The sequence below is a fragment of the Megalobrama amblycephala genome, linkage group LG9 (genome assembly GCF_018812025.1).
Source record: "Megalobrama amblycephala isolate DHTTF-2021 linkage group LG9, ASM1881202v1, whole genome shotgun sequence".
Lineage (NCBI taxonomy): Eukaryota > Metazoa > Chordata > Actinopteri > Cypriniformes > Xenocyprididae > Megalobrama > Megalobrama amblycephala.
In genome coordinates this window covers 29,968,696-29,981,876 of record NC_063052.1, presented here as the reverse complement: position 1 = coordinate 29,981,876, position 13,181 = coordinate 29,968,696, and the positions used below count along the sequence as shown (strand labels likewise).

Sequence of the window (13,181 nt, the reverse complement as noted above, 5' to 3'; positions counted from 1 at the left end):
CGTCTGTTTTAGAATCAGGCTTCTGAAGGGCAACCGGTGCTGAGGCAGCGGGGTTTATCAGGGCCCCAGAGGTTGAATTGTTTTGTGTTCAGTAAAATCCTGGCCTGTTCTCTGACGGAAAAATGTAATGGAGGAGAAATTACACACGCTTTGGGATCGCAGATCCGGGGATCACGTTGGCATACAGATATGAAGAGAGTTCTGGGTGCGTTTAGCTGTGCCTGCAGAGAATACAACAGAGAATTTTGAATGTTTTATTTATTCTGCAGTACCTAAAAGTGGGTTTGAAAAAGTGCTAGAAGTTTGAATGCTTGTCTAAAAATCTAGGCTATGATTAGTAACGCCTGTCTTGGGAGTTTTGTTTAATTATTAGAGAAATTTATAAATGTATTTGGGTTGCACTTTATTTTAGAGTATGTGTACTTACATGTACTTACAGTGTACTTACCCAAGAAAATACTGAGTAATATAAGGTAACTACACGGGTTAAGGTTAGGTTTAGGTGTAGGTTCAGGGTTAGTACCTAGTTATTACAGAGTTATTATAATTACTCTAATAAGTACATGTACTGTAAAATAAAGTGCTACCAATATTTGTTTTGACAATGTTTCAATGTGATTATAGTACTTTCTCACTTTATTAAATTCTCATACGTTGATGATTGGTCAGGATGTGACAGTTTGTGCCAGAGAAGGAAAAAAAGGAGGAAGAATAGATTGTCTTAAAAATAGTTTATACTGCAAGAGAAACAGAAGAGATGACATGCAGACATAAGTACTGAGGATAAGAGCAATGCAGTGTTTTGAGATGAGCTTTGAAAAGAGGATTTATTTGTTCTAATTCCATTGTTTCTTTGTGTCTTTGGAGTTAGGTTTAAAAAAAAAAAACAGCAAGAGACAGGATCTAATGCATTCTGATATGTGAGATGTAAAGACCTGCAGTTCTTCTTTTGTACCCATAGAGGTCTGACTTTACCCATGCTCTGTTTGACAACATCCAGTACATACTGACACACCCAGTCATCTTCTTTTCTTCTTGGTATTTCAAGATATATCTAATTAATATTCTGGTCTCCTAGAAAAAAAAAAATAGTAAAGGTGTCATGAGGGGGGAAAAAGTTCAATTCAGTTCAGTTCAAATTTATTTGTATTGTGCTTTTCACAATGCATATTGTTTCAAAGTAGCTTTACAGAAAATGCATGCGTCTACATTACAATTTACAGTGATCTGATATCAGAGGTGATTGTATCCAAGTAATGCATTTCAGAAATGTACATAATACAAATCACACAGTTCACTAACATAGCAATAACAACAAGCTCAAGCTCAAATGATTACAATATATAGAAAATTTAGCATTGGTCCATGAACTTTATAGAAGGTGTAATTGATATTTATATGTGTAGCTTATATGCCATTGCAAAGCTTTAATCAGTATAAATAGCAAAAGTTGTGTATATTCAATTGCACAATACAAATTTTGAATTTAATTAGATAAAAAAAAAAAAAAAAAAACAGAATTATATATTTCTATAGCAAATAAAATGTTAAGGAAATATATTTCTAAAACAAACATCTATGCAAAATATTAAAAATTAGATAACATATAATCATGAATAAAACAAAATGTTTTTTGAATAGAGCATGGTTGTTTTCTGATGATATCACCCTTTTACTATGAATGATAGATGCGGTGAGGTCATCACTCGTGGCCCTGAGCAGAGTGACAATGAAGAGGGAAGTCCCAGTCAAACAGAAGCCACGAAACTGACTCACACACATTTTGTAGACAGACAACACTGACTCACACACTCTCATTAAGACATGTGAGGACAATGCAACACATGAATTATACAGAAGACGCTCTCATAAACATTAGTGTTCAGACTCACCTCTAACAACTGTGCAACAGTCTCAAAGCTGGTCCTGCAAAGCTCTGTGCTGCACAATAGCCATTATTGCAGTCTAATGAATGTCTTTTTAAAGGGGCAATAACTGCACTGCAATGATCCAGCGTTAATATTTTAGAGTCATTTATAATGAGTGAGTAGTGCTGGAAATTAATATCTAATAGTAGCACTCTGATGAGCTGTAGACTCTGATACAGAGAGTTGAGGAGATTAGCGTTTTTCTGTCATGTTCTGCGCTATGCTGTCAAGTCTACAAGAATTAAGAACAAATTTAGAGAATCTAGATTTTTTAATTCTGCGTCTTTTTTTCTCCTTTTGTAATAGTCTTTAAATGGTCTCAGACATTTGTATGCCAGGATAAATAATGTGCATATGTACTGCTTACATGTAGAAAGTCTGATAGTTGAAGTTACGGTGCCTTAAAGAACTTTTAATTTTAATAAGACGCATTTCAGAGCAAGGCAAATGAATGGGTGGTCGATGAGAATTGTTCGTTTTTGATTAAAAGGTTCCCATGACAGAAACATTCATCCATTGCATAACATTGATGATACTTGTTTGGGTGAGTTTCGGCTTCAGATGGAGCAAAGAACCGTCTTTTTTGTTTAGTCTGACAGGTGTCCGTTTGAGCAGAGAGTAGGAGAGATAACTTAATCTAAAACCCCGAGGGGGAAAACAATTAGAAGCAGACAGCAGATGGATGCGATTCTAACAGGTAAAGCAGGGAGATGTCAATGTTGTACAAATGCATCACAGCACAATGAGACACAGAAAACGACAGCGAGAGAATGTGTGTGCGCGTGTACATGCTAGACAGACCTCGAAGGAAAGGCCAGGTGTTTGAATCAGCTTGCGTGCATAATTGGCGAGATTACCGCTGATGTTTTTTGTCCCCCCTCTTTCAAATGGGCGTAAACAGCCGTGCGTGTCCCGCAGGGAGCGTCTGTGAAATGTCAGGGCAGCGCAGTCAGAGCTCACCTTTGCAGAATAAAATAGGAAAGAATAGATGTGAAGAATTTGGGTTTGAATGAGGAAAGAATGTTTGGTAACACTTTAGTATGGGGAACAATTCTCACTTTTAACTAGTTGCTTACTAGCATGAATATTACTAATATTATTTATTAGTTTTGGCTATTTATTATTTTACGAGTTTGCCCAGCACAATCACTACCATTTTTGAACATGGAACAACAGCAGTTTATTTTTTGTAGGAATGTGTTACATAAAAACTGAAAATGTATAGTTGCCTGTCATGGGAGAGCAATAGGACGATATGTAAGAATGTGTGGTGTTCGGGGAAGACATAATAGAGTGTGTAAAAATGAACAAGCAACTGTGAATTTTCAGTTTACAAATACATTTCTACAAATATTAATGTGCTGTATAAATATAAATGTTCTGTCCCACTTTATATTATAGGTGTCTTTAACTACCATGTACTAACATTCAAATTAATCATTTGATACAATGCACTTATTGTGTATACATGTTTTACATTGTACTTATGTTTTAAAAATATCTGTAATTAAATCTATAATTACACTGTTGACCCTTCATTTAAACCACCCTTAATTCTACCAAACCTGTCCCTAACCTTACCCTTATCCCTCCTCAATAGCAGCAAAAGTGTTTTGGGTTGCACTTTATTTTACAGTACGTGCACTTGCATGTACTTACACTGTACTTATATAAGAAAGTACTGGTTAATATAAGGTAACTACATGGGTTCAGGTTAGGTTTATGGGTAGGATTAGGGTTAGTACATAGTTATTACCCAGCTATTGTAATTACTATAATAAGTGCATAGTATGTACATGGGACTGTAAAATAAAGTATGGTTACCTTTATTTTAAGGTGTCATTGTTACAGACTAATTATATATTTAAGTACAGAGTAATATTAATTAACAACATGTACTTACTATAGGGTTAGGTTGAGGGTTAGAAGCATGTAATTATGCACAATTTACTGTTATTACTATGGTAAGTACATGTAACATATGTAACAAGGACACTAAAATAAATTGTTACCTAAACAGTCCTTTCAGGATTTCGCAGGACTTTTTTCTGATTTTTGCGGCCTAAATTGACTGAATTTGCGGCGGCTTTTCTAAAAATTTGTGGCAATATTTACAGTTTTCATGGTTTCACAGAGATCATCGCCCCCAGTGGTGAAACATTGAAATTTCAAAAAGTTATGATGTTACGAACTTATGACGTAACGAAGCCTCATTTACTGAAATCACGTGACTTTGGCAGTTTGATACACGCTCCGAACCACTGATTCGAAACAAAAGATTCGGAAAGCTGCGAAGCTTCATAAAGCAGTGTTTTGAAATCACCCATCACTAGATATTGTTGAATAAAGTCGTTATTTTGTTTTTTTGGCGCACGAAATGTATTCTCGTCGCTTCATAACATTAAGGTTGAACCACTGTAGTCACATGAACTGTTTTAAATGTGTCTTTAGTAGCTTTCTGGGCAAGTGTAAATTAACTTGCTGTCAATGGACGCCTCACTGAGCCATCGGATTTTATCAAAAATATCTTAATTTGTGTTCCGAAGATGAATGAAGGTCTTACGGGTGTGGAACGAGTAATTAATGACAGAATTTTCATTTTTGGGTGAACTAACCTTTTAAGTTCTAAGGTGGCACCAGCCCCTGATTTGGCAGTGCTGTGAGGACGGACAGAAAAGCACTGAGCTTGAGTTGAGATGCAGATAATATTATCTTTTTTATTATTGTTAATAAATATTAAAAATATATACTAGGGTGTGGAAATGGCTAATAAGCCAATAAGTGCTCCTCTACAGCATCTACTACAGTGGTAATTTATTCTTTTTTATTTCTAAATAAGTGTTTGCTTTCCTACATAGTGAAACTAGTTTTACAAATGGGGACAAACTAGTAAGTATGAACAAATAATGTTTTGGACATCACATTAAAAATAACATTCAAACTGGGCAATATTTAAAGCTTTGAAGTGCTGGGAAAAGTTGTGTGAAGCACTTAAAAGCACTCGAAAACATTAGACCATTTCTGCCACAAGTTATTTCTGTTAGTGTCACAATGTTTCTCATGGTTTCCAGATTACACGTGCGCTGGGAAGAAACCGCTTGAATTCACCACAGAATTAATAACATCACTGTGAAATCTTGTGAGAAGCATTTAGGTTAAATTCGTCGCAGAATTCTCTGTTAAACCACAGATATCACATCAAATATCAGATATCATATATTAATTCTGCAGTGAACTCAATCAGTTTCGTGTCTAAGCCCAAAATCTGCAGAAAATCTGCGACTACTAAGAAAAAATGCAAGATCCTCCGATTACTGCGGAGTTTACATGATTTTGCTATAAATTCAGCGATCGCAGAATCGCAAAATCCTGGAGGGACTGCATGATTTGCAATACAATATGAACTCAATAAGTACACTGTAAGTACATGTTTTTGATGTAATTACATAGTAGTTAAGGACACCTAATATATTTTTGTGTACTGACTTTTCCTAGTAAATTTTTACCTACTGCTGAAATCTGTATCTAAAAAGCTCACTATGATAGACAAGAACATTCAGCTCTAGACAAAACTGACATTCTCGAAAACAGACAATGTCAAAAACACATGACATTTGTATATAAGAAATATTTCCATGGTGAAAAAACATCTAAACATTTTGACTAGTGTTGCTCACACATTGAAAAAACGCTTTTTATTTTGTTGGCATTGGCCAATTTACTAACACAGTAACTAGATTTTGATGCACAAATTAAATGTTTTGGGTGAGTATACATTTTGCAGACATGCAATAGAGTTCTGATGTTCCAGAAAACAGTTGTGACACTTACAGTTAAGACTGTTTTGAAAAATCTGCCAAAGCGATTGAGAAAAACTGTAAAACCCCCAGTTTCTCCTTTTCTCTTTTTCTCCTCCCTCTTTCTCTCTTAAAAACTCTAGTGCCGATCAGACCTAGTCGCTGCGTTCTCTTTTGTCGTGGGCACACAGATTCTTCAGTGGCAGAGAGGGAGGAAGGCGGGGGAGTGTTTACTGGCCCTGTGGCCCGATGATTCAAAGCACAGGGTTCTTTTAGGTCATTCGGCCTGAACATCAGCCTAAAAAGCATTGCTATTTGTACAGCAAAGCCTGCCAGACATCACAGTCTCAACGCCCCTTGTTGTCACACATTTTATTACAGTATATTTGTCAGGGTACGTTTATTTTTATGTAGTCACATTCCTTAAAGTCTTGACTACAAAGACAGGTGTTTAGGTCAAGTCGACTGTACATCTTAATTGGATCGACATGGACCCAGGTCATCTTCGTTGCAAGTCATCATGCAAAGTTGATCATCCATAGTCTGGTCACTTCTGCCCAGAGACAGCGTGAGCTGGTGGCTCGGATGTGTGAGATGTGTGCTAATGTCTGACTGGAGAGAAAGTCAGTACACAGCCCAGAGTTTATAGCTTCCAATGGATATCTAATAGCCCCAGTGGACATTAATAGATATAGTGTCAGGACTGTTGGCGGCTGATGTAATTTCCCACCCTAGCCTTGATTAATTAAAGACTTGGATTGGTTCCTGTGAGGTACCATTATTTCACTTGAAGCTCGGCATCGAACATGCTGCAACAAGTGAACCCACAAACCGTATAAGGGATGTATTTCAGTTTTTTATCCGTATTTGATTTGTCTTGGGTTTTTGTATGTATTGCATAATGTGTAAATAATGATTATTTAGCTATACTCGAATCATCCTCTTCACTGTTCATCACTGGTGGAATGATCTTCCCAACCTCTGAAGAGCAAGATATTATATCTATTCTGGCCTGTACTAATCTTGCCTCTTTAGGATGAATTGCTTTGTTGTATTTCTCATTTGTTATATTCCTTTGCTGGTTTGCTGTTGATTATTAATTAGGAATTGCATTTGGCATATGTGTACACGTATACAATTTTTTTTTTTTTTTTTTTTTTTTTTTTTTACAGACAGATAGGTATAGAGTAGGAAAGGAGCTTCATGTTGAATCGGAAGGTTCGTCCCTGCACCTGTTTTGTGCATTTAAAAAAATGAACAAGTGGATGTGCACCATGATAACAGCAAAAGAGGGGCGAGAGATTAGAAGGAAGTGTGTGGGAGAGGCACAGCAGTCAGAGATGCTTCATTTGTAATCGGTGACAATTTAATCTGTCAGTTTTGGGGACAGTAAGAAGAGCGAGTGAGTGGCCAGCCAGTGAGTGCTGACGGCTAACTATAAGAGCTGTCAGCAGTATCGAATGCATAGACGCTGAGTAGTGAGATGAAAGGTGAGAAAAAAAAAATACTGTCAGGATACTGTCAATCAGTATTTTATATGTTCATTAAAAGCCAAACATGTCGCTGTGATGATATTAAACGAACTGCTCTTATTAAGGTGAAATGTCATTTAATGAGAAATGAAAATGTCCGTATAGAATTCAATTTAGTCACCTCAGTTGTGCGCTGAGAAGAGGAGACAATGAAAAAAGGGCGGTGGCACTGTCTCTGTGATTGAATGCAGCCGTGTTTTCAATCGATATTAATGAGAATGTTTTGAAACCAAGACGAATGCTGTAAAGGCGAGGGAAAGCTATATTTTCCTTAACATACTTTTGATTTTTAATTCTTCGTGGCGCATCTGGTTGTTAATAGGCTTGTCGGTGTTTTTGTTCGGAGGTGCTGAAATGCAGTGAGCTGCGCTGGTTAGAGCGCGTTGCTCCCATCCCCCGCCTGTTCAGCACAGGGTGAGGGAGGGAGGGGGACAGGAGAGAAAGAGAGAGAGAGGGAGCGATAGGCAGCACCCTTGTGAGGGGAAACAAGAGTCAGCTTCGCGGAGAGGAGAGAAGAAAATGAGCTGAGGCGCAAACAAAAGAGAGAACATGGATGAAGCAGGAAAATGTCTGTTTGAAAAGGCAAGCGCAGCGGAGACTTTGGTCATCCTGCACACAGTCTGCCCGTTTTTTGGATGCCGTGCTTTGGAGCTGTTGCGCGGCGAGCTCTAAAAAGCGGTTTTTAATCCGTCTGTGGATGTTGCCAGCTTGCGATGGCTGTTGCAGGGCGATGTAGCTGCATAAAAGAGAACGTGCCTCTTTGTTTATGTTTCTTCGTTGTTCTACTAAGTGTCCTTACAGATGCACAAATTCGCTACAGCATTCAGGAGGAGCTGGAGAGCGGCACTGTCGTTGGGGATCTTGTGCGGGATCTCGGGCTGGAGCTGCGAAAGCTTTCGGCGCGTCGGATCAGAATCAGCTCCGACAGTGCGAGGCGATACTTCAGCATCAACCACAAAACTGGTAAGCTTGTTATAAGCGACCGGATTGACCGCGAAACGCTCTGTGAATTCAGCGGGACCTGCACGCTTAGTCTCGACGTGGTGTTAGAAAGCCCGTTTGAACAGCACAGCGTGGATGTTGAGATTCTGGATGCAAATGACAACTCGCCGCTTTTCCCTCGAGACGAGTACCAGTTGGAGATCTCCGAGGGCGCACAGCCAGGCGCGCGGTTTTCCATTGAGGGCGCGCAAGATTCTGACGACGCCTCAAATTCCGTGCGCCATTATCGCCTTACCTCAAACGAACACCTGGCGCTCGATTCAACCAAACCACCTGCAGATGGAAAACACGTAGAGCTCGTGCTGAAAAAACCTTTCGACCGCGAGCTTTTGCAGTCTCACCAGTTTCTTATCACTGCTACTGATGGTGGATCGCCTCCGCGCTCGGGCACAGCCAAAATCAACGTGCGCGTTTTGGATACCAATGACAACGTGCCAGTCTTCGACAGCTCCGTGTATAAAGTGAAACTGCGGGAAAACTCTCCCGTTGGCGCGCTGGTAATTAAACTAAACGCCACAGATAGAGACGAGAGCTCCAATGGGGAGGTGTATTACTCTTTTAGCTCGTACACGCCAGATCGAGTGAGGCAGATGTTTTCTGTAGACACAGACAGCGGGGAAATTAGAGTAATGAGCAATGTGGACTATGAAGAAACCAACAGCTATGAGATGTATATCCAGGCAGCAGATCGAGGCCAAGGTGCCGTGGCAGTGCACTGTAAAGTGGTGGTGGAGGTGCTGGATGTGAATGATAACCCTCCTGAGATTGTGCTCTCCTCCCTCTCCAGCCCAGTTCGAGAGGACGCTCGGGCAGACACCGTGGTGGGTTTAATAAGCATAAACGACAGAGACTCTGGACAAAACAAACAGGTCAGCTTGGATATCATTCCCCCTAACCTTCCCTTTAAAATCAAATCGTTCCGAAACCATTACACCATCGTTACCTCAGCCTTCCTGGACCGTGAGACTATATCATCGTATAATGTCACAGTTACAGCCACGGATGGTGGGACGCCTCCTCTTTCGTCCTCAATGACGGTTCGAGTGGAAGTGGCAGATGTGAACGACAATCCGCCACGCTTTAAACAGACTTCATACACTGTTTATGTCGCAGAAAACAATGCGGTCAGTGCGCCTCTGTGCGTCGTAAAAGCAACGGACCCCGATGCCGGTGAGAACGCTCGCATCACATACACCGTCCTCAATGACAACAACCATGGTATTTCCGTGGCATCGTACGTGTCTGTCAAACCTGCCACGGGTGAGGTGTACGCGCTACGATCGTTTGACTTCGAGAAGTTGCGTGAGTTTCATTTCCAGGTTAAAGCTCAAGACAACGGCGTGCCACCTTTGAGCAGGGTGGCAACCGTCTATATTTACATCATGGACGCCAACGACCACAGTCCGCGGTTTGTTCGCCCAGCGTCGAACGGCTCACACTCCACAGAGACTATTTTGCGTAACTCAGAGGCAGGCTTCCTAGTTTCACGAGTGCTGGCTTGGGACTTAGATGCTGGCGAAAACGCCTGGTTGCTCTACAGCCTCCATCACCCACCTGAACTGGACTTGTTTAAGGTGCACGAGCACACAGGCGAGATCCGCACGACACGGAGAGTAATCGAGGACAATTCCACTGTCTTTAGCCTGACGGTGCATGTGCGCGACCACGGTTCGCCTCCTCGCTCCGCGTCTACAACAATCACCGTCGGCGTCATGGAGCTCCCACCCAAAGTGGCCCCAGACCCAAAACGCATAATCAGACCACATGGCACAATGATGTTCTCCGAAGTGACCCTGTATCTTCTTATTGCCCTCTGTGCCACCACCTTTGTTTTCTTGCTCACTGTCTTCGTCCTAGCAATTGTTCGCTGCCATGCCTACTGCAGCCAACCAGATGCTTGCTCCTGCTCGCCTTGCTGTGGGTCCAAGAAGAAAAAGAAGACGACCATGAAGAAGGCAGCCAAAGATGGTGGTGGTGGTGGTGGAGGAGGTGGTGGTGGGGCTGCCGGTGGTGGAGCCACAGGTGGAGCTGGGGCCGCTGCTGGTGGGGTCACGGTCCAGCAACAGTCCGCGGTGCTACGGAGAGATCTGAAAGTGGAGCCACACTACATTGAGGTCCGAGGAAACGGATCTTTAACTAAAACGTACTGCTATAAGACCTGCCTGACTGCCACCTCAGGAAGTGACACTTTTATGTTCTACAATACGGGCCGACCGCTGAGTGGGACTTGGGGTTCAGGGGCTGACCGTTTCTTCACAGGACAGAGCGGGCAGTTTGTGCGCAGACTGAGCATGCCCGACGCTACGGCAATACAGGTGTGTGCAGTGCCCACACTCTTATAGCATCCATCAAGTGACTCATCCATCTATGAATGAAGAGAGGAGAAATTCTCTTCTCTTTTGCTAATGTGGTGCCTTTTCACTCTCAGATATGATGATAATGATTTAGGAGTAGATGATTTAGTGGCATTTGTTGTTGTTGCTTCCAAATACACAGAAAAAATTGTGTAGAGACAATTTTCACTCAGAAATTGATAGTAAAGTTCACAATTAATTACAAAGAGACAGCAAGTAACACAGTGAATTAAACGTGAAATTTTGAAGAAATGCTAAAAAATGAACTCCAGTCATCTTTGTTTTATTTACAACTTTGAAAAGCCATTTTTTACAGTTGTATTGCTTACTGTTTGAAGTACAGCTACAGGCCTGTTTTCAGCTCTGGAAAGCTCAGGTGTCTTGCTTAGTATATATCAGGCCTTGGAATGGATGCCTGCTGTTGTATTGGAGCATTTTTACTTTTTTTTCTTTTTGTGCCTCATTAATTCACAGCAGCAGTCTTTAGTGTGCACTGCAGAATGCATGTGTTTGTGTGTGTGTGGTTATGGTGATTTATGGTATCAGACTTTCTTTCCACTTGTTTACAGCTGTCATCAAATTGCATCTTCTCAGTTGTGGATTTAGAGAGAAGCACTCACTTTTTCTCCTCTCATCTCTCTCTCTCCATCTCTCTCTCTGTCTCTCTCTCTTCAGCCTGTTCTGCAGTGCGCTGTTTCAGGACAGCTGGGTGTGTTTATATTTAGAGGTGTGAAGATCAAACAACACTCCAGTTTCTCTGTACCCACACTTTATTCTCTCAAGAGAGACTCTCCAGCCTATCTTCAGTTTAGTTACACAACTTCATATTGGACATCATCCACCAAAACCAATTGATAGGCCTTTAAGCTAAACACAGGTTAGATAGATAGATAGATAGATAGATAGATAGATAGATAGATAGATAGATAGATAGATAGATAGATAGATAGATAGATAGATAGATAGATACTTGATTCAGTTTATAATGAGAATCACTATTCAGTATAATGGCAATTATAAGAAAAATTCAAAGGGAAGGATAATGTCATTAATTGTCATGAAAATTTCACAGTGCAAAAACTCTTAATGGTCACATAATTTCTCAACAGATGCACTGATTTTCTCATCAGCAAATCTTTGCAGCAGAGTTTTGTCAGGTTGCTTAGCCTTAGTATGACCAACAATTTATTACAAATGAAGCTTTCTGTATCTGCTCTGTTCACCAGAGATCATCATTACAAACTAAGTGCATTTATGTTGTGTTTTTGATCAAGTTGTGAGTGTTTCAGGGATTACTGGATGCGAAAACATTTCTCTGTGTGAGCGCCTCTTATTTGTGAAGTAATTACTGGCTCATTTCAGCTGTTCTCATTAAATGTCAGTCATGTTTGTTCTCCCAGTGTGTGATTAAGTGGCAGTGGAGTGCTTTCTGGTGGCTGATTGGGCGGTTTGGTTTGGAAAGAAAAGGAAGGAAGGATTGTGATTGGTTGGTGCAGAGGTGCGAATGCTGTATCTAGGCGAGGTGTGTCCACCCAGAAGGGAACTGAGAGAGAGAGAAAATGAGAAAAAGAGAGTAAGGAACTGCTGGTGAGACGAGATCAGACTGAACTCATTATCTGCCTCTCCTCACACCACACACACATAGTGAGTGATAAATCAAAGACCTGTGAGATGAATAAAAAACAGATCCCCAGTTTCTTTGCTCAGCAACTCGCTCTGTTTTCATATTCACTATATTTGAGTGTCTATAAATTTGTAGTTCTGCATATGATTTAACAAGGGCTGTACGATATGTCGAAATTATTGAAATATCACAAATTTACATATCACAATGTGCACATTGCAACAGCTTGTAATAACTGCATGATTTTAATACTCCAAAATATTACAAAAAGTTTTAGGTTGCAGTAGAGAGTAAACTGGACACATGACATATGTGTTACATCGCCAAATACACAGAAAATTATGTCAAAATGTGAGTATTCACGTAAACACAGTCAGTTATGTCTTAAGTGGAGTAAACAGTTGAGAAGGAAATCATGTGTGTAACAATATATTGGATCCGTGCAGCTCTTAAAGTGACAGCAGCCTAATAAACCTGCTTCCATCTGTGTGCTTAAGAGAAAATCACTCACTGCTCTTGACTGAATAACTTTTGTAGCTTTAATAATCAATATGTATTTAATTCAAACAGTGAAGACTAAGCAGTGTTTTATCTTTACATTTGATTATTCAGTTTCTGTTGTTAAAAAAATCGAATGTATACATGATACCCTAACCCTAACACTTTTTATGTAAAGCTAAAGTAAAACACTGCTGTTTACTTTCAGAAGTTGTAGGGATGCTTTCTTCTCAGAAAAAAAAAAAAAAAAAAAAGAATGTGAAACATATATTATGGTTATGTCATTTTTAGTTTTTAAATATATTTAAATAAAATGTACATTTATTTTACACACTTACAAAGCATTATCTTATTGCATATTGAATATCGCATTATTTAACAAGTTATTTTATATCGCATTTTTCTTCAATATTGTGCAGCCCTATATTTAACCCTTATACTCTTCA

The 13,181-nt window shown here is 40.0% G+C and overlaps 1 protein-coding gene across 48 annotated transcripts in view; it reads left to right on the top strand.

Annotated features, from left to right (window-relative positions):
* LOC125275557 (protocadherin alpha-C2-like) overlaps nucleotides 1–13,181 on the top strand; it is a 198,744-nt gene that overhangs the window by 162,496 nt on the left and 23,067 nt on the right. Inside the window, exon 1 of one of the 48 annotated variants that reach the window (XM_048202638.1) lies at nucleotides 7,250–10,574. The exons of 46 other annotated variants lie outside the window; for them this stretch is intronic. In XM_048202638.1, coding sequence (XP_048058595.1) covers nucleotides 7,971–10,574 — 2,604 coding nt within the window. In that variant the 5' untranslated portion in view covers nucleotides 7,250–7,970. Of the gene's footprint in view, nucleotides 1–7,249; nucleotides 10,575–13,181 lie in introns of those variants that run through there. One more of the 48 variants, XM_048202597.1, reaches the window with a different exon arrangement.